Below are 22,224 nucleotides of genomic sequence, written 5' to 3'. Positions count from 1 at the left end.
GCAGCTGGGACCGGAGCAGCACCTGGTGCTGGGCGCTCAAAGCCAGCAGGGAAATGCCCTGGGCCTGCTCCCTCCCCTCCCTGGGGCAGCACTTGGCCTCTCGGTGCCACCTCTGCTTTTCTCTTGGAGGCCTTCCTGTGTTTTCGTTTCTTGCTCAAACAGCACCTTTCACAAATCACTTTCTAACATGGTTTTGGGTGTGTTTTGTTCTCCCTCGTTATTTCTTCCTGTCCTTTCTGGCATTATGTGTTATTCCAAGCGCTGCTTTCCAACATTTCCCAATGTGTAAATCAGGAAGTTCCTCGGGATATTTTTGCCAGCATGACTGAGAGCCCAGACTGACAGGGGATTATCACCACCCCTCTTCCTGCCCTTGTGGATCCCTCACCATTCAGAAGTCAGATGCTTGTCTCCCACTCTGCCCAACTGGAGAGAGCTCTTTTCTACCAGCGTGGGCTTTAAATACCCCATTGAGCAGGACTGCCATAATAAAGTAATAATCAAGTTTTGCTGTTGTGAATGACTGCAGATTACTCACTGCCTGTCGTGCAAATGTAATGGGGGTGGTTCAAAAGACACTTCCATTGGGCCTGGGGAAATTCACAGGGACTTGGAGATACCTGGAAATGTTTTCTCCCAAGCAGAACCCGTGCCCGGTTTTGTGAAAAAGAATTTATGAAATAATTTTTAACTGCCTGATACCACAATGAATTGAACTTTTAAGTTTCACATTATGGGTATTTAAAGGCAGGGAATCAGCTGCTTGCAGGTAATTATGAGAAAACATCAATGTCATAAAGCAACAAATACTCTATCAGCATGCACAGGCTGCTAAGGAAAGCAATGACAATTTTACTAAACACATACATTGATGTTAGCATTTTCAAAAAAAACCCACAATTAATAATGCTTCAAGAATCAAAGCTTATATAAAATTTAATATTTATGTGGGCATTTGCAGAAGGCTTGGGGGAATGTTTTATATATATATATACACACACATATATATTTATGGTGCCTTTGACCATCCCTGGGCACATCTTTTCCACATATAAAAAGTTACTTAAGGAGAGTTGTATCAACATGGCTGCTCATATTCATTAGGGTTATATCCAATTAGAATTTTGAGTAAAATTCAAATCTCTCTATACTGTAGTGCAGTTCAGTCTGTTCTGGTGACATCATTAACAGTTTTGAAGGGAAGAGTCTGTCAGGTTTCTGTTCTGATAAGACCATTCTGAGAATGAATTAAATAATTTGGAAAACACCAGCAATAGCTGTCTGACTATTTGTCTGCTTAGAAATTCGATACTGAAATCCAGCCTCTTCAAATAAATATGGGATTTGTTAATTGATTCCCTTTTATTGTTATTTTTGTAAAAATTAAATGGTATCACCATGATTTAATTTGGGTTTTTTTTAAATTATATACTTTTTTGGGTTATTTGGTTTCTAAAGACCTCCTTCACTGGAAAAGGCACCTGGTTCCCCAAATTCAAGTCAAATAGAATTGACACCTCAGAGAAAAAAAAAGACAGAAATCCACAAAACGACAGTAGGCTAAAATGGAATGTAATTTCAGCATGACAATTTTATACAGCAAACCCAGGCTTTGAGGTGATGGTACTCAACAGGAAATAATCATGATAATCAAGTAAAACATTGGTGCATCTACCAGAATCATGGTATGTATATCTTTATTACAGTTTTCAGAATACATGGATTAACAATGGCCAGGCTGTGATTTCATCAAATTCCTATTTTAAACATTACATACAAACACAGAGCTGTTTAAAAAATAGAAATGCATGAGTTTTGTCACCTTTTTATTTCTTTTTTTTTTTGATCTTTTTTTTTTTTTTTTTTTTTGGCATCAGGAGTCCTATGACTTCCAAAAGGGAAATCAAATGGTGCATGGTAGCAGATTGACTGAAGTGTGATAGGTTATTGTTCACATTCTGTGGCATATGTATCACCTCAAACAGTGCTAAAAGCACTCCAAGGACAAATCCCTCTCCTTGCCCACGCTCCCCGTGGCACCAGAGGGTGCTTGCAGGACTGCAGGATGCACAGGCTCACACAACTCCCTCCCTGGAGCACAAAAAGCAGCACTGGGAGACCTGGAGACACCTGAAGCTGAGGCATTTGGCTGCATCTGCTTGGATTAATCTCTTTTTTTTAAGAATTATTTTTTATTTACATTTCGTGTGCATGCGCGGGCGTGTGCGGAGACACCGCAGGGGGAGAGGTTTCTCACAAGACTTATTTCAAAATGAGTTTAAACTTGCAAATACAGTATGGCACATCAGAGGTGGGCTGGACACTGCTCAGCACTTGTCCTGCCCGACCTTGCAGCACTTGGAAGGCAAACAGCAAAGTAGAACTCAGCCAAGCCTTTGCTGAATGGAAAAAAAAAAAGCAATTTACACACACAGGGAAGTTTGCTCCCACAGAACTATTACCTGTTTGAAATATTCACCAGCTAGATCATTCTCAGGGCAGGAAGGGCTGAAGTCACCCATCAAAGCAGGGTTTGCCTGAGGGATGTGAAAGCTGAAGGCTGCAAAGTTTCCTTAACAAAAGCTATAGGAGGATTTCCAGAGCCAAACCTAAAACTCAGCCAGATTCTCAGAGTTTGGTGTGTTGTGGGATGAATTTAAAGTAGGTTACTAATGAATTGCGACTTGGATAGAAACCATGAAAATATTACGGTTTTTTTACAGCATTTGTCTGAGGTAGTACATATACCACACACAAAAATGCAAAAATATACAGATATTCATGATTATTTGCATATTACAGAAGGGAACTATGGGAACGCTCTTGTATCTCGATTCTCAAGAAGAACAGATCATTTCAGATCACACTGCTCATATTCAGCTGAAACCAGAACAAGGGACAACGCTCCTGTTTGCCAGTGCCCTCTGAGGCACTGCTCCCGTTTTGGTTTTAGCCAAACAATCAGATTTACAGGAACATCGCGGGTGTGCCGGGGTGGATCCCCCGGGTGCCACACAAACGCACAGGACAGAGCAGGTTGCACTTGTTCTCTCAGCAAACTGCATGAAACTGGAGCAGGAGGAGCCCAGGGCCTCCCACCGCTGAGCTGCACAGCCAGGAGCTCAGCACAGACGTGGAACATTTGTACACGACCGAAACTTTGCATTCCCATGACATTCGGAGGTTGGGTTCGATTCATCGCAAAGGTAAAATTATCTTCCTCTTAAATAAACTAAGAAATGTAAACAGTGTAACATCATTAAAAAAAAAACCAAAAAACCAAAAAACTCTCTCAGAACTTGTAACTGGTAAAATGTGAATGCAAACAGATGTGCTGGTATATTGTTAACGTCATGTCTCAGAGGACAGAGAGCGAAACATAATTAGCAAGAAATTTATGTATGAACCCTCCAGTGATTTTCATTCTGGGATTACTTTGAATACAAATATAATTTAACTGATATATTTCATTTTTTTTTTTAAATTAGAAAATAAGGCAAGTGCATTTCTGAAAAAGGTGCTACTCTTCTACACTTCTAGATAAACATGTGACACCTCTGAAAATTAGATCAATAATAAAAACATTAAAAATATCTGCAATTTAATATAGACTGAAAAACTATCAAAAGACAAAGTGACCAGCATCAATTTCAGAAAATATTTTAGACTTCATAAATACGAGCACCCTATATTTACATAAATTATCTTCTAAACTAGTTTTCCTTTGAAAGACACTTTCGTTCTAACAGATATGTCCATTAAATTATATAAATGTTTCAAATATGAAAAAAATAGTAGTAAAATAGAAGCATCAGATGATGTTGTTATTTTGGATTTGCCTTTTTTTCCTAAGATTTGGTTCTTGAAAATCTGTAGCCAGCTTTCACAGAGCTTTCCAAAAAAAAATATAACCCATGGAAATGAAAAACTTGTGCACTAATAAGTACTGCTATCGTATAAAGATTCTGGGGAGAGCTTTTGAGTTTTTACATAGAAAGATTATACCAATACTTGTAAATCCCAGCAAAATGCTAATTTCAAAATCTGAATTCTAAGACACTATTGATTTTTATAGACATTATGAACCTAATCCTTTAAACTGGCTTTGTACATTAAGCACATTTTTATAAGAGTAAATTTAATAGTTCCATTTCAAGAAGCAGGGCTTCAGTACAAGGCTGATGTTGACCTTGCACAAAACAGGATAGAAATCTTTAATTCTTTTTAGCTCTTACTGATAAACAAGGAGACAAAATCCTGTTGCATACTTTTTTTTTTTCCTTTTTTTTTTTTTTTGCTTTTCCTGAAGAACCAATCAGCTCTTCAGTTTGTTCCTAAAGCCCCCAAACAGTTTAGGGAGAGTATTTAGTTGACAGCAAGCATTTCACTAGGCTTCAGTGGTATTCCTATGTCTAGACCTATGGGCAAACCCCCTGTAGTCTTTGAAAAAAAAAAAAAATTACAATTCAATACTAGATTGAAAAGGAGCTGTATCTTTTCTTACAACAATGCAGTTCATCATTGTGGGAATTCATCCCAAACTAGTCCAATAGTTTCAAGAGGATCTCAGCAGAGAAGCAAAAAGAATCTACTGTACAAAGATGCTTGGCTCAAGCAGTAGTGCAAAGATCCACTGCCCCAGGAGCAAAGGCCCTCCAGAGCAAGGAGTTTGTGCACAGCAACCACTGACACCTCACCTTCCAAACAGCCTTTACAGACACTAAAAAACCCCAAGTTCCCCACAACCCCAGGCAATAAAAGCATCCACAATAAAATTTCATCAATCAGTGATAAGCATTAATAATCTGAGAACAAGTGCCAGCTGCTGCAGAGCATCCTGATTCTTTACAAATATCATAGCTCAGCAACTTATGCAGTAGTTCCACTGGAATTCCACTTCAAATCCTCCATCCCCTCCAGGTGAGCAGCGCACCCTCGGGAGGGGGCAGCTGCCCTGGGGACAAAGGGGCCAGGGGAGGGAGGACTGGATTTCCCCAGGAGTGCCAGGACAAACAGTGGCAGCTGCTCACCTGAGGAACTGCAGTGCAAGGGCCTGGACACAAAGGGGAACGGGAGGAGCTTCCCAAAAATCAGACTTGGCCACTGCTAGGCAGTGCTCCAGGCAGGAAATGTGTTGGTAGCTGCTGAACTCTCAGCACTAAAATCCACCAGTGGAGACCCCCCTAGGTATTTTACCTGAGAAACAGAGGAAAAACTCAGAGGCAGTTCTGAAAAACTTCATTGTGTAGCTCGTTTCTAAAAACCTACACACAGGCATTTTAGCATCATCAAAATAGGACAATCACACTTTCCCCCAAATAGCTTTATAAAGAATATATAAGTGCACAATTAGAAAAATCCCTCCTTAGATACAGTTAAAAACATATTCTGCCCTTGATATAATTTTGGAAAAATCCTATGCTCTGTTTGATTTAATTTTTTTTTTCCTTTTTAGCAGTGATAAGTAACTACACCTCATCATATCACCAGAGGTGTAGATATGTGGTGTATCCCACTGGCAGCTGAATCCACCAGGCTTTACACTGAGATAAGGTTTTCAGCAACCTGACTGGGGCTATGTGTTGCTTTTTTATGGTTACAAAAAAGATTCTGATAATGTAGACCAGCTCATCTCTGAATTTATTAACATACAATTTTATTATTTTTCCTTTCATGTTCAAATCAGAACTGCAAATGGAATCCACAGCTGTACTTTTTCAACAGAAGTGTATTTTCTTACCCATATAAAACATAACCTAGAAATCCCCAACTCCTTTCATGTGAGTTGCCAGCTTAAACAAAAAGGGGTGAAAAAAAAAAAGAAAGAACATAAGAAAATAAGATATATACCCTACTGTTTAACACTGTTTACAGATCTTGGTAGTTGGGGCAATAAGATACAGTATGTGGATTTTTTAGCAACTGCTTTAAAATTACATATTCTTACACCATCTCATTTAATCAATACCAGTATTCCTTTATGATCATTGCCAATTTGGATGATAAACTCTTCCCAAAGCACATCCATTTCATTGTAAATAAAACAATTCATTAATTCTTTGGCATCAGAAGAATCATACAGCTGCAATTGCTCCGTTGTGTCGAGAACGAGACCTTTCCAAAGTCACTCGTTTGTTATCTGCAACAAAAAGAGAGAAAAAAACAAATCACCACAAGATTTGAAACACGGATAATGCAATGTCAAGAGGTTTTCAAACAGCCCTGAAAATCATTCTGAATGATATGTAAATAAGTAAGTAGGAGACTGGATCAGAGAAGTTTCACACTGCAGCTGCCAGACTGAGTTCAAGAGTTCTGCAATCAGCAATAAATTACTTTCTTGATCAGAGAAGCTGGGTGATAAAAGCATTGGTGGAATCCTGAAACACGGTCCCCTTGGAAACAGCGCATAATAAATACAATTCTGGGTAAAAATCTTTCAAATTTTAGAAATAATTTATGCAGAGAATCTCTGGAAAAAGACATTTCAAGTTTGATGAGAACACACTGACCAGTGAAAACCTGCTAGATGCTCCAAGCCCAAAAGCCCAAACACCTCTCACTGTAATTTGGCACAGAGTTAAAAATAGACCAGTTAAATCAGCCACTTCCTAAGCATTTCCTGATTGTGCAACGTGAACAACTTTCAGTGTAAAATATTACCCAGCAATTATTGCAATGAATAATAAATATGTCTCTATCACAGGAAAACAATCACCAAGTACCAGCCACATTCCTAAATGCCTTTACAATAAAATTTTGAAGCCATGAATACACACACACACAAAGGGGCAGGAGATTAACCCCCACTCAGTGTTCTGCAGGTTTGCATCTTTCTTTTTGACAATGAGTTCCTGCCATAAACGTTTTTTCTTTTTTTCTTCCTTTTTTTTTTTTTTTTTTTTTTTTTTTGGTGGCTGCTTCCTTTCGACCTTTTCTCCCTGTCTCACTCAGGTGCTGCTCTGCACCATTTCTGTCCCAAAAGATGGGCTGAGACTTTTACACAGGGCTGGAATATCATAAAGAGGTTGATGCCTTTTGGGGCTACCTAAAAACAGAATCAAGGGAATAAAAAGCAGTTACATTTATTGAAGGGCCTTCAGGTACATTTGGGGCAGATGAAGCCCTCCAGGGGCTACCCCCAAAAATGGACGATGGGTCACAGGTTTGCACACTTGGATAAGTTTGGTCCATTTGCATATTGGGGGTTAATGCTCCAATTACAGCTTCAGCTAATGAAGTCATTGACCCCAAGTTTGCTCCCCCAGACCCACTTTTGTTTCCATCTCTGGGCCCTGAGGCACTGAGGTGTCCTTGGTTCCCAGCCTGGAGAGGAATTGTTGTGTCTGCCCAACATGGGAGAGCAGCAGCTCCCACTGTACATGGGGTTTAGAGTTACACACTAAAGAGCTGCAGGGTCACAAATACATGAAAAATACAAAAAACTCAAATCCTAAGACATCAAAGTCCCTTCAGAAGCAAAACTCCCGGCAGGCACACTGCAGGCACTCGGCCCTTCCCACAGGCTCAGCTCCCTCTGCCTGCCCGGCCTGTGCCCCTGGCAGTGCCACGCTAGGGCTGGGCACAGAGCTGGGTCCCCAACACCCCTGGGGCACACACACGGTCTGTGAGCTGGGGTTGGGTGAAACTGAGGGCCAGGGGACAGGCGGGAGCAGGGAGAGCACTCTGGGATCCAGCAGGGGCTGTGAGCACCTGCGGGGACGGTGCCAGGGGGCTGCAGCCAGGCTCGGCCCAGGGGTGTCCAGCTGGCCACAGGCACAACACAGGGCACAGGTGACCAGCAGGAACCCCCTCCTGACAGGGCACAGGTGACCAGCAGGACACTCCTCCTGACAGGGCACAGGTGACCAGCAGGACACTCCTCCTGACAGAGCACAAATGGCCAGCAGGGAACTCCTCCTGACAGGGCACAGGTGACCAGCAGGAAGCTCCTCCTGACAGGGCACAGGTGACCAGCAGGAACCCCCTCCTGACAGGGCACAGGTGACCAGCAGGACACTCCTCCTGACAGGGCACAGGTGACCAGCAGGAAGCTCCTCCTGACAGGGCACTGACCAGCAGGGAACTCCTCCTGACAGGGCACAGGTGACCAACAGGACACTCCTCCTGACAGAGCACAGGTGACCAGCAGGAAGCTCCTCCTGACAGGGCACAGGTGACCAGCAGGACACTCCTCCTGACAGGGCACAGGTGACCAGCAGGAACCCCCTCCTGACAGGGCACTGACCAGCAGGAACCTCCTCCTGACAGGGCACAGGTGACCAGCAGGACACTCCTCCTGACAGGGCACAAATGGCCAGCAGGAAGCTCCTCCTGACAGGGCACAGGTGACCAGCAGGGAATTCCTCCTGACAGGGCACAGGTGACCAGCAGGAAGCTCCTCCTGGCTCTGAAGGGCACTGGTCCCTGCCCCAGGACAGGCTGGGGCTCCATCCTCAGACATCTTCCATCCATTCCCCTGCACAAACTCCAGGCTGGGCACAGGGTGGCCAAGGTGACCTCCAGAGCCCTCTCCAAGGCCCGGCCCTGCTCTAACCCAGCAGAGCCAGACACGGGCAGGCAATTAGAGGAGACAAAGAAGTCATCTCTGTGATCTGTTCCCGGACAGAGAACAGAGGCTGCAAAATCAGCCTCCCCTTCCCTGCTCAGTGCAAGTGTCTGCAGCGCTATGGGGAATTAACGGCTCCTTTAGCAAGATTATTGGTTCTTTTTATAGTTCTGCCTTGCCTCCTTTTCCTAATGAACCTAGCCATGCATAAAGTATTCAAATTACCCTAAGTCAATCTGTTTTGCATGGGAATAAATCTCTGTGCTGGTTGCAGTGTCACTAAGAGCTGGCAATTAAAGCACAGAGGAAGGGAAGTCATCAACTCCCATGTGCTGCTGCTCCTCCAAGAGCAAAGGCTGCACTGATACTGCTCTCCGTGGCCACAGCACACCAGCTTCAACTCCACAGGTTAAAAACAGATTAAGAGAGTATTACAACTGTGGATTTTGATTTTTTTTTTTTTTTTTTTTTTAGATTTTCTCCCTCCATCATGCAGTTGCAAAGCTGGGCTGGGACTTCAGGCAAACTCAAAACCACCACAAAAGAAAATTGTAAAGAAATATAATTTCCTTCTTCAGGTAATAAGAAAGTATTTTCTTAATACTTTATGTGTTAAGTTAAAACAAAGGGTTTCATATGGTTTCATACCCTGATGCCTTGTGAAACTGGGTTGAGCTGGCATTTCAGTTACTTGAGCAAGAATTTTGAAAAATCATTAAATTTCTATCACTTTCAACATGCACATTCAGTTATCTCCAACATCTGTATTTACCTTTTTAATGTAACAGACTGCATTGAATACAACACAAAGCAAGTCTGGCCCATAAACATGACTGACTATTCTGGCATAAAATCAACTATAACATCAATAAATGGTAAAACTTTTTCCTTTTGTAAGGGGGGGTGGAGAGGGAAAATAAGAGTAAGTTAAAAGTAGTTGAAATGAAATAGGAACTCATTGCCCAAAGGCTCAGGTGTACTTTGAAAACATGCAAACATGACTAGAAACCATGATCAGGGGTTCTGTGGGTACCAGCCAGGCCTTCTGGGTAACCCCACAGGGAGAGAATTGGATTTCTCACTTTAATCTTAGAAGCCCATTTCTTTTAAAAGCAGGGTGTACCCACTCTGCTCCCATTACAGACATTATAATCTGTCTCAGAAGTGAACACACAACCTTCAAAGTGGCCTCTCAACCTGCTGAAAGGATCTTAGAGCAGTGAAAGGTAGAACAGTGAAGGATTAAAATGGGAAACAAAGCAGATTTTTATATCACAAAATAATTCCCATCTTTTAGCTAGCTGGATCAAATGAAAATGAAGTCAATATAAAATTAAATGCTGAGGAATCAAATCAGCAGTTCCTGTTTAGTACCCATAGCCCTGGAATGCAACGGTGACCCTGCAAAAAACAAATGGACTTTGTTATAAAAACAATTCCTTGCTCAAGTCTTCTTGCACTCAGCAGAGCACCAAGATGGGAATAAACCCTGCAAAATCTATTTTTCCTTTCCTTAATGCTCCTTCATTAGCTCTGTTATTAAAAGAGAAGTCTCAATAGCTGCCACAGATTTATTAACTCAGCAGCTTGTTATCAACACAGAACTCAGTTATATGAGGAGAAAAATAAATGGTACTTTGCACAACTGCAGTGCTAAGATTAAGTGACTTTTTCATTTCATTTTCTCCTTATCCACTCTTCCAGGTAGTAACTTTATGCACTCCTAATTACAAACCCTATTTTTTATGAGCAATCAATGCTAGTATTAATAGAGATGTTGTGCAGTCCAATGGACTGGTCATGACACTGAGATATCTGATAATGGAAAGACAGAGTCTATAAAACCATACCTCAAAGGTACCTGATTGGAATTTGCATCATTCTGCAACAAGGAAAAAAAGTTCTCTTCTATCATTATCTCTCAGCCCTGATATTAAAATTATAAATGTGTTACAAACTGCTACCTTGGGCTTGGTACCTTGTTTGACTCCTATTTCCCCTCCTAAATCACCTCCCCAAGGTGGGAGAATTGACCTTTCCACAGCTGACAATAATAATAATAATAATAATAATAATAATAATAATAATAATAATAATAATAAAAACTGTTCCATGCTCAGAGGAAGGAGGTCCTGGCTTGACTTGCCTTGAAAATGATCACAGCAAGAAGGTAGAACTCTCAGCAGTTAATAAAATATTTAAAATTTCATCTTTTTGAAATAGTTTTGACTATGCAAAAGAGACAGAACTGCGTGCTGTAAGGGAATTTGTATGGCCTGTGCCTTTGGGAATTAATGAAAGCCTTTACATCAAACATTTATTTCTTCATTCATGTAAAATCTTGTTCACTAGGAAATCCTACTGAAACACATCTTGTTTTCATGAGCAACCAAAGGGAAAATACTCCTGCAGTCCCAAGCACTGCAGCAGTGAAACAGGGAAAACAGCAAGACAATTTCCTACAGGTGGGGAATGATGAAAAAATGAGGAAAGGACTCATTTTAGTAGGTTTTAAATGGATAAAGTATCACAACAGATGGATTCCAAGGATCAAACACCTCATCTGTAATAAGGATGCCATTGGCATTTATTCTACAGAAAAAGGTGAAAACCTGAATTTTGTTTTACAAGTATCACTTTTTTTTCTGATCAGGATAACCAAATATTTTCCAGTGTAACTGATTAAAACTGTGACAAGTTTTTGGTTAAATTCAATTCACTTGAGCCTGGGCAGCCTCCAGTTTTCTCCTGGAGCTACCCAAGCACAGGGAAAACTGAAGCCAAGCCATCATTTGCTGTAACAGCACATTACCAACTGCTTGAAGGAACAGCCCAAGAAAAAAATAATTAATATTAATGTAATTAATAATATTTTCGTTTTAGTTTTAATTTTATTACTGTTGTCTTTATTCTATTATTATTTATTATTATTTTCCTTTATGGACTGCGGGCACCTCCGTCGCCTTTAGCATCCCACAATGAGAGGCACATTTTTTTGGAAAATGGAATTGGTAGAACCCCAGGCAGGAGCAGAATTGACCCAGAGTAAACCAGCAGGGAGATCCATCCCCACCCAGCAGCTCTTTAGCAGCTGAACATTGCCTGGCCTGTCCCTCTGACATTACTGCAGATCCCAGCTGAGAAAAAGGCCAGGAAAGGAAATTAAGAGCATCAAAACTGCTGTTGCTGTCTGGAGCAAAACCCTTTTTGAGAGAAAATGGCTCTCCTAACCTCAATTCTGTTAAGATTCAGTCCATCTCTGTGAGATTTGATTTCAAATTGATCTCTCAGAATGTATGGCCTATAGAGGAAAAAAAAATAGCAATAAGGTAAAAATCAGTTATGGGAGAAATACAGCCCAAATAACACTGCAGAAAAGGGGCTGAAATAGCTCTTTTCAAAAGATCCTTATTGCCAGCAGATGAAACAAGCAAATAAAACACTTTTCTAGCTGGGTTAAGGGACACTGTACAGTTAATGTGTTTTCTGTTAATCATTAAGTATTTAAACCACTCTTATTTCAACCTAAACATGCCTGGCAAAATCTGACCTTGGCCCATTAAACCATCACAGCAGGGCATCTGACATTCACTTGGATTTGATATTTCTGTAACCAAAAATGAGAACAGACCGAGTGATCCAACATCTCTGTTCCCAGCTTTTTGGGTTTTTTTTTTTTTGCTAAACAGAATCTCGAATTCTTGACAATCAAAGTTAAATGCCAGCTAAAAAGGTTATTTTAGCATCAGTTTCAAAGAAAACATCGAGATTTCAAACAAACCCTGGAGCTGTAAGGTCAAATTCTATAAATCCTGGTTTATTTTGGTGTAGGTCAAGACTTTCATGTGAAAGCTGAGTGATAACCTGGGTTTATAAATGTTATGATCGAGAAACAGAAACTTACCCTTCGGCCAAAAAGAAAGCAAAATGTTTCTGGTGTTTGCTTTTTTGTTGGGTTTTTTTTTTTTTTAAAGCCTCCAAATCAAGATAGCACAGCTGAACACATTAATTATAAAGACATCATTTGTTAAAAATGTGTTCCTGGTTACTGGGATATTTACAAATCCATTGATCTGTGAGGCATTGAGGGGGAAGAAAAGGTTTAAGAAGAACTAAGGAGGAAGAAAAAGCACTAAGGAGAGCTGCAGCACTTAAAAGGATGTCTCTGAAGGCTGAATGGTTCCTCCTCAGGAAAAAAGCAGAAACACATCTCCTGAGTTATCTGCAGGAGTCAGGAGTGTCGTGTTCTGTTCAGAACGCTGCCTTCAAAGCTGTGAAGTCACTGAGGTAACACACAGCACCTTCATTTGAAGGTTTCCAGATGATTCCGTGTGAGCCATTTCTCACGGAGAAGATACGTGCCTGTTTGGATCCTCTTTAACTTGCTAAATAAATTTGTTAATGCCCAGCAGCGCTGTAGCACAGGAGCAGGTCTAAAATACAGAGAGTTAAAGAATTTAAGCCCTGCCACAAAAGAGTTTTACTCAGATTAAAAGGGAACAAAGCCACGTCTAATCTCTGCGCTGCCACTCAGACCCAGCTTGCTGGGCACTGTTAATTGTAGCCTTTGAGTCCAAGGAAAATGCAGAACATCACTAGAAAACCCATTTACTTGTGTCCAGTGTGTTAGACACAAAAATGCTTTAAAAGGGAATAATGTGGGAAGTTTTAATGCTAAATGGCATGTGTGATGACATTTACCAGCTCAGCTCAATCCAGCTGTGACCACGGCCAATCCAGCGTGGCAAACAATGAAAGTCACACTGCTGCAGCCCAGAGTGAGGATATTGGCCATCTGTATCATAATTCCAATGAAGAAATAAATACTTACCCTATTTAGAGCTGAAGCTCAGTGTTTGTAGGATGACAAATGGATTTGTAAACCCTATTTTCAAGTAATCAGTTTAAAGGAAATTTCACTATTGCTTACTCCCGGCCTTAAGATTTCCAAACCACCCGAAAAAACAAGGAAAGAACTGGCCCAGTAAGATAAGATTCCTTAAACCTTTAAATGATCTGTTTAATATTTTAATTTGCCTTTGCTTTCTTTGTTAATAGCACCACTTGGGACGTGCAGTGAAAGCTCTTCCACAAGAGTTGCACTGGAAAGGCCTTAGCAGGAGACAACACATGCCTGCCTCAGGGGTTACAAGACAAATCAATCTATTTTTCTCCTTTCCTCCAAGGGTAATTGGCCTTTAAAATTACAGAGAAAAATAGGCCTTCCTGTCAGCACAATGCAGGCACATATACAGCCATTTTCCATTTCTTTTGCAGCTGGAATTCTCAGCTGAGAGGTAAACTTATAAAGGTGGGAAAATAAAAAGAAGATGAAGAGGCACGATTGCATCAGTTCAAATCCCCTCCAATAACAAGCAGCACTGTGACCAGCATTTGAGGCTGGAATTTACTGAAACCTGCTATGAATAGCTGTCATTTTCCTAGGCAAGTATTTTTTTATTCTTGATTATGATAAAATTTTCTCGAATTTTTGTGACAGCCTGTACTGCTGGCATTCATGGAGATTTATCACAGAATTTAGTCAGACTGAGGAGTTATAATTATTGCTTCATCTCCCATGAAATCTCACAAAGTAATACTGATTTTTACCTTATTCTTCTGAAATTGCCCTTTTCAAGGAGCAATCATGGCTGTGAATATCCCTAGAATCCTTCTGCTGTTCTGTACACATAATCACCTGCAGACTCAGTTTCAGCCTTTGAATACTGGTAAATTGTATACAGTGCATTTAAATTGGCTAATAAATTGTTTGATAGCAGTGAAACTCAGATGATAGTCTTCTGACTTTTCTGATTGCTATTAAATCTGCTTTGCAATACATTAATCACATTCTACTTTTAATAAGAGATTGTCACGTGAAAATATTTCCCTGTGCATAAAGATGAGTAATCAGCTAAGCTACAACTGATACATAAAAACAAGAACAAAGTTGAAAAAAGTCAAAACAACTTAGTGTTTGAAAAACAGAACTGATATTCCCTGGAAACAGTCCTGAGAGCACTAAACCACTGATGTGACCTCGCTCACTGGGAGTGCGTGTGCAGGTGTAAAGCAATTATTTGATATCTGAATGAACTCAGGTTCCCATTAGAGCCTGAATGCTTCAGTGACCCTATTATTTTCCTTCCAGTGCTCCCAGACCTGATCAACTTAATTACTCTGACTAGTGAAACATTTAGGACACGGACGTGGGATTTCTTTGAAACCAAATGAGACAAATGAAAGTACTTCAGAAAACAACTCCAAGAAAAGAATAAAACAGGTGAGAATCGAAGGTGTCACATCCAGCAAGGTCAGAACTAAGTAACAGTAACAAAGAGAAAGAGAGAGAGATCCTTGGCAATAAAAATACATTTATTCAGATATTTTTTCCCTTGAACTCCTCATTTGTAACCTCTCCTGCATAGTGGAAGCATTTAGCTGATGAATCAGAAGGGTAAAACAAGTTCCAGAGAGTAAATTAACTGTCTGCTTCAAGTGCTGAAAGAATCCAAATCTCAAAACACAGAGACTGTGATTCTTCCTTCATGGCTACACACACACTTTTAGTCGTTGTCCAAAAGTAAAAGCAAAGCCTTTACTCAAAAATCCCTTCATGTCAGAGAGGACAGATTTGCTCATGTGAAAGCTGTGTTCCCCTGGTTTAATTGTCCCTTCCATTTCTCTGCTAAGGAGAAGCCCGTGACACTGCCAAAACCATGTATTCACATTTCAAACAGATCTGTCTGGTGCTGATCCGCTGTACTCTTCATCAATAATGAAATTCAAAATGTCCTATTCCCAGCTCCCCTGTGAACACCTCCATCCTACAATTTGTACTTGCTCTGGAAGGGAGGTGCAGGACAAGGATATGGACAGGGAGAGGTCCTGGATGTGGAGTGCACAGCGGATCCCAGAGTTCCCGTCCCTCATCCCACTGCCCCTGTCCCTAAAGAAAGAAATTTCTTTGAAAGAAATAATTACTTAAAATTACTTTCTTTAAAAGAAATAATTAATTAAGTAATTAAAAAAAATTACTTTATTCTCCTATTACTTTATTCTCTGTTCTGATTTTTCTGATTCTCTCCATACCCAGACAATGGCAATATTCCCTGTAGCTTGCAAAAGTCAGTCTTCTGTATTTTTTATGCATCAGAAAAATATTCTCTCACTATATAAATATATATATATATAACCCACTCTGCAAGAACTTGTAGGCTACAAGTAAAACGAAATATTTTAAATAATACAACAAAGGCAGAATATCCATAATTATTTTTTTTTGATTAAATAAAATATCAGCATTTTTTATTCATGGCTGGGTTAACATTTACAATTCAGCATTTTGCAATATTTAAATGGAATTGAATATGCTATGAGAAAACTTAAAACTACATCCCTCCTGTCTGGCTGGCTGGCACAGGCCATGGCTTTCTGTGCCCATCTGCATTTTAGCACAGGACATGGAAGAAAAGCTCCTGTTCCAGCCTGGCAGGATGATCTCACCACCACCTGACACCTCTCTGCACCCCCCAATGAGAACAACTCCAGCCTGAAAGTCACTTTTAATCTCTATTATTTGCATGTGCAGGTTATGTGAATGTGAAACTGTTGCTTATTAAAATAATTCATACAAGAAAGTAATTTGGACTATACATGGCAGGCTCTGAGGTAAAATATAATAACTTTTAAGAACTTAGGAGTCTAATTTCTTTCTTGGCTGAGCACGGACAACTCCATTATGATTCAGTGTGAGAACCCCATGCTCACATAAAGCAGAATTTGACCCCTTCTGTTCATATAAAGAATAAAAGTATAGAAGCAGTTAATGCTGGGACAGGGCAGCAAGGTGTCCCTAAATAGCTCAAAAAGTGTTTTTATTGATCAACACTTGTACCTGAGGAGGGTTATTTTATGTGCTGCTCCAAATTCACTCAGGCTTTTTCTCTCCGGATGCAGAAGGACTAAACCAGGCCCCCCCTTCAGCTCCCACACCACGTGGGGATGTAAAGAGTGAATAAATATATTCACATTTTCTGGGGCTGCAGGGGAGGCAGCACCAGCACCTCCAACAGAGGGACCCAGGAGGAGTTTGGGATTCAAATTGTTCTTCAGGCTGGACTGAAGGATGAGGCAAGGGGAGCTTGGCTGTGTCTGGGCAGCAGAACAGGCTCAGGACAGGCTCAGGACAGGCTCGGGACAGGCTCGGGACAGGCTCAGAACAGGCTCAGAACAGGCTCAGGACAGGCTCAGAACAGGCTCAGGACAGGCTCAGGACAGGCTCAGAACAGGCTCAGAACAGGCTCAGAACAGGCTCAGAACAGGCTCAGGACAGGCTCAGAACAGGCTCAGAACAGGCTCAGGACAGGCTCAGGACAGGCTCAGAACAGGCTCAGGACAGGCTCAGGACAGGCTCAGAACAGGCTCGGGACAGGCTCAGAACAGGCTCAGAACAGGCTCAGAACAGGCTCAGGACAGGCTCAGGACAGGCTCAGAACAGGCTCAGAACAGGCTCAGGACAGGCTCGGGACAGGCTCAGGACAGGCTCAGGACAGGCTCGGGACAGGCTCAGGACAGGCTCAGAACAGGCTCAGGACAGGCTCGGGACAGGCTCGGGACAGGCTCAGAACAGGCTCAGAACAGGCTCAGAACAGGCTCAGAACAGGCTCAGAACAGGCTCGGGACAGGCTCAGGACAGGCTCAGGACAGGCTCAGAACAGGCTCAGAACAGGCTCAGAACAGGCTCGGGACAGGCTCAGAACAGGCTCGGGACAGGCTCAGAACAGGCTCAGGACAGGCTCAGAACAGGCTCAGGACAGGCTCAGAACAGGCTCAGAACAGGCTCAGGACAGGCTCAGGACAGGCTCGGGACAGGCTCAGGACAGGCTCAGAACAGGTCACTGCTGAGAGGACACAAAAATGAGCAATTTGGGGACAAGCCCTCCCTCCAGCATGCCCTGTGCACAGAGCCTGCCTGGCTAACCAGGGTGAGCATTGCTGGCTCAGCTTCCCCACTCTCACATGGAAGAGACTTCAGGATCCCCCATCCCTCTTCCATGCCTTAGACTGGAAAAGGATGATTTGTGCCACAAAATAAACATCATTTCTCTTTCCAGTTCTGCTCCCATTTAGAGATCTCATCTAGGGCACAACTCCAAAACTGGTTTTACCATACAGACAAGGAAAGGCTGAATTTGGGTGAAAGGAAAGAGTCAGGACTTTCTCTCTGGGGTGGGAGAGAGTAGGAACTTACACAAATTTTGCTGCTGGATAAAATGATTAGGAAAGTACATCCTCAGTGCCACTAAAATCACATTAATCCATCAGCTGGTTTTGCCCAAAGCTGGTAATGTCCTTTAGAAGGATGTTTTGCTGTACATAAACACTTTTCACTACAAGCTCCTTCTATTTCATCCCAGGGAATATTTTTTCACGCTTGGACTGGTTTCATCTTCAGAACTAACAAAGGCAGAGTGTTAACAGTTCACACCTATTGGGACTCACTGCCCACCCCGGCCTTTTCTCTTCTCCACCTCCCACCCCTTCCCTGAGCTTTCTCAGAGCCCCCAGTCCAGCGGTTCTGATTGCTTTTAATCCAAACCAGTGCAAACCAAGAGCAGCTTGGCCCCTGTGCACCAGCAAAGCCCATTTTGTTGAATTAAACGGCTGATCAAAGGACTTGTTACCTTTTTTGTTTGCATCCTCTTTAAAGAGGTGTTTCAGACAGGGTTTTCTGTAAAACAGGGCTGAGACTTGGCTGCACTTTGATGATAACTCCTGCTGCTGCCCAAGTATTTCTTTTGCACTGGATACTCAAGGAAACAATTATAAAAACTTACAGAGGAAAAAAAAAAAAAAAGACATTTTTTGGTGCTCTTACAAGTGCTTCATCAGCTGTTTATCATGACTGGAAAAAAAACCTAAAAAGAGATCAGCAAACTCCTCCAATTTTCCAGCCTAATATTCCAATAGAAAATAGCAAAAAGCTGAAATAGTAAATAAAAGAGAGCTTGTATTTCAGCTTAACAACTTGACTTGCAATTTTTCAGGCTTTGGATACAGAAAGCCATCTCTAGGGACTTTTCTGTGAGGATGGGGACTTTTTAAAATATGGGGTGGTTTTAATTCTATGAAATTCACAGCTGTGATTTTGGAATTTCCTACTCAGCAGCAGCAGCAAAGCAAACTGTAGATGAAATATTTTCAAAAGGTTTACTACAAAGTTTGTTACAGAGATTTTTTTTTTCCATAAACTATGCAAATCTGGCTACTTATATTCCAAGAGTTCTACTGACTCAGTTTAAGGCAAATAACTATTTCATAAAAGAGCATGCTTGCACAGGGCTGGAAATGATATCTCACTCCAGAAGGGAAAAATCCAAGGAAGATAAATGCTCTTAACTATGCAGAGTATTTTCAGATGCCTTTTAATTTTTTTTTATAAGAATACAGTTAAATACTCTTGGAATGCCAGTAAAAAAGAGTCAAAGTGCTAACTGCAATTTCATTTATTTGGTTTTGAGTTCTTATTCAAACCCAAGCCTCGTGCACTTCAAGTCCAGCCCAGCATGAGAGAGCCTCAATATCTGCAAAGTCCAGCAGGAAGGATTAGAAAATGTCACAACACCTTCAGGGCATGGCAGATCCTTAAAATAGGGAATGATTCAAGAGTTTGAAGAGGAAGAGTCCAGCAGGGTGCCTTCAAAAACTCTGCATCAGGCTGGAAGGTCTGGGAGCCTCCCCTCTTGAAAATATCATCCCTTTTCTGCTGCATTCTCACCCACAGGAGCAAACCTGGGCACAGAAGGGACCCTCCACAAGTCACATAAAAACGCCCTGGGTAATTTAAAATAAGTTCATATATATATGTACATAAATGTATATTTTAGAGGAACACCAACTTCTTTGACAGGCAAAGTTTCACTGGAAAAATGACAACCAGCTGATATCCAGCATTTCTGATTTTCCTTTGACATAGGTAATGGCTGCTTGTATGATGCCTGGAAATTCAGAAGCTTTGCAGTAACTCAGTCCAAATGGTCCTCACTCAATTTCTGGTCACATATGGGTCTTTGGACTTGGATTAGCAGCTGAAAACAATTATGACTTTGCAGTTTAAAGACACCACTTAAGACACTACTAAATCTAGTAAATTTTAGCATTTTAAACTCATTTTCAGGGCATTTCAAAAATCCCTGCCATCTGAAATCTGAGTAGAAAGATAAACGTCTAAAAATGCTCTCAAAACTCAATAAAATTAGTATTAATTGAAGTTCTGATAGACTGACTAAATGAAGAACCAAAACTCTTTTCCTTTAAGAAGCAATGAAAGGTAATATTGAACCATTTTCAACACCTTCCCCAAAGCATTTTTCAGGTTTAGGGTAATTATACAGAGCAATAGGGCTCCAGCACATTCTACATTTTCTGAAAATACATGATTACACAAGATATTCATTCTTCCTCAGGAAGATTTTTGAGCAGTACCACAATTTCCCCTTTTCCTTGGATGTTCCTCGTCCAGGGCCATCCCCTGCAGACGAGGCAGGGGGATCAGGGGAGGATTTTGTGCTGCTGACAACATTAATTCCATTCTCACCACCAGACCTCTCAACTTTAATAAGGCGTTAACAGCACACTGCAGTATTTTATGCTCAAATCTCTATGTACATTTACAGCTTATTTTGACTTTGTACACCTCTGAGTTACTTTTTTTGCCAGTTTCTGCTGAGTTTGCTCGTAATAAAATGATTTTTTTTCAAATAATTTCACTTCCAGTGATTTATTTCTGCTTCACAAGATGAAGTACAAAAGGTTCAATCTGCTGCTCAGTGTCCCCTCTTTAGGGAATAATAAGGAAATGTGATATTAAGTTTCAGAATCCTTGCAAAAAACAAAGCAAGGCAGTGGTAACCATGAGGAGTTCACGATCTTTGTGTGAGTGAGGATATTTTACAGGTTTATCCTAGCTGCACTTTGCCAAGAGCTATCTGCTGAGATCCATGACAGAGAGAAAGCTGTTTTGCATATTAAATTGTGTCACCAACAACCCATCAGCTTTCTAAAAAAGAAAAAATAAAAAAGGGAGGGTCTTCACACCAATTTGGCACTGAGAAAAATAATTTACACCCACCAAGTCCCAATAATACATTTGGAAGCCTGCAAGAAATGCAGAGCATTCTTATTTTTGTAAATAAAACATTAGTTAGCTTAGAGAGCAGTTAAATCCACAGGTACAATCTGATTTTCCCCGAGCTGTTTTACAACAATCCAGCCACTGCAGGAAAGAAAGGGGAATTTATGGAGGAATAAATGGAGAGACAGACAGAGTGTGGTACTGGATGGAGGGGAGGTGCCAGCGCTGAGAGGGGCAGAGAAGCTGTTCTGAACAGGCAGGAATCCTTCCAAAAGCCCAAATCTTGTCTAAACTATTCCAGCAAAGCAGGATGATCTCTGCATCACCCCAAAGTTCCCAAAGCCAGCCCCTGACAAGCAGCAGCGATGTCATTTCCACCCCTGTTTCCAGTGCAGCACATGAGAATGGGTAAGAGCAGGAGGGTTTCCACCCCTCCCTGTCTCCCAGTGAAAGATGTCTGGCAGAATTATTTCCTGTTCATCCCAGTGGTGCTGAAAATCTCACTAAGTGTCTTTAAAAAATCCCAGGTCAAATACAGAGTCAGCATTTAAGCAGAGCACTTAGCCCTGGATATGCTGGGTCTAATCCTTGTAGTTTAGCCCCAAATTAGGCTGTCTTTCCTTCTTCCTCCCTGAAATGGCTTTACCACCCAGCCTGCCTTTATGCAATTAAAAAGCTCCTTGCCTGTGACTGACAGCTGATGGAAGCAGACATTAATTCTTATCCTACAGAACTGATATTTAATCTGTGATACTAATGTTGCCCATATTCAGAGAATTCACTAAAATCACTGATTCTTCTGTCTCCAATCCCCTTTGCCTTTGCAAAATCTACTTTTGATCCAAAACCCCCAAATGAATTCAGGTCATACAGGCTCTGGAAGAAAGGAAAGAAGGAAGAAAACTCAGTCTGTGAAGATGTTTTGTCCTGCTTTTTCTTTCAGGTGAGCTGCAGGCCGATGACTGCTCCTGTGGGCTGCACAGAGGCTCAAGGACTTGGTCCTGCTGGCTCATGTGAAGAGCAGGGCTGGGAAAGGACCAACAACAAAAACCACAAAAATCACAGAACCCGACTCAAACATTCTTGGGCACAGCCAGGAGGTAAAACAAGAGCCAGCAGCCCAAACCTGCAGCTTTAATCTATTAAAAAAACCCTATTTTACCCAAGGAATGGGGTGCCCAGGAGCTGGGCAGCTCTGCAGAAGATAAATCCCCAAGTCCTTTCAAGCATTCCTCACACCCCATCAGCTCACCAGCGCTTGGCAAGCACATGGAGGCTCTCAGAAATAATAACTATTAACATTAGTTATTTTGGGCTTGTCATTAGTATTTACATCCACACTCCTAGCAGCTCGAAATGCCAAGGCTCCTGTTCCAGTGATATTTATTTTCAAAAAGGAAAGGGCTTTTTTTTTTTTTTTGCCAATTTATCATTTCTAATCTGTTCAAGGCTTAAGCCAGAACTCTTCAGTGAGACTTCTTCATAAATAACTGTACAAAATTAAAATAAATTAACATCT

General features: G+C 41.4%; 1 protein-coding gene and 1 long non-coding RNA gene across 3 annotated transcripts in view; one reads left to right on the top strand and one right to left on the bottom strand.

The window, feature by feature from the left end:
- Positions 1-1,555: 1,555 nt before the first annotated feature.
- Positions 1,556-22,224, bottom strand: part of DIAPH2 (diaphanous related formin 2) — a 172,223-nt gene continuing 151,554 nt past the window's right edge. For both annotated transcript variants that reach the window (XM_054516303.1, XM_054516304.1), the window contains one exon: positions 1,556-6,139. In XM_054516303.1, the coding sequence (XP_054372278.1) occupies positions 6,075-6,139 (65 nt within the window). In that variant the 3' untranslated portion in view covers positions 1,556-6,074. The remainder of the gene's footprint in view (positions 6,140-22,224) is intronic.
- LOC118698551 (uncharacterized) lies at positions 9,053-22,122 on the top strand. The gene is made up of 3 exons (XR_004981911.2): positions 9,053-9,147; positions 14,721-14,852; positions 21,649-22,122. It is a non-coding gene; the product is annotated as an uncharacterized LOC118698551 (long non-coding RNA).

Source organism: Molothrus ater, chromosome 14, assembly GCF_012460135.2.
Source record: "Molothrus ater isolate BHLD 08-10-18 breed brown headed cowbird chromosome 14, BPBGC_Mater_1.1, whole genome shotgun sequence".
Classification (NCBI taxonomy): domain Eukaryota; kingdom Metazoa; phylum Chordata; class Aves; order Passeriformes; family Icteridae; genus Molothrus; species Molothrus ater.
This window is presented reverse-complemented; position numbering and strand designations above follow the sequence as displayed.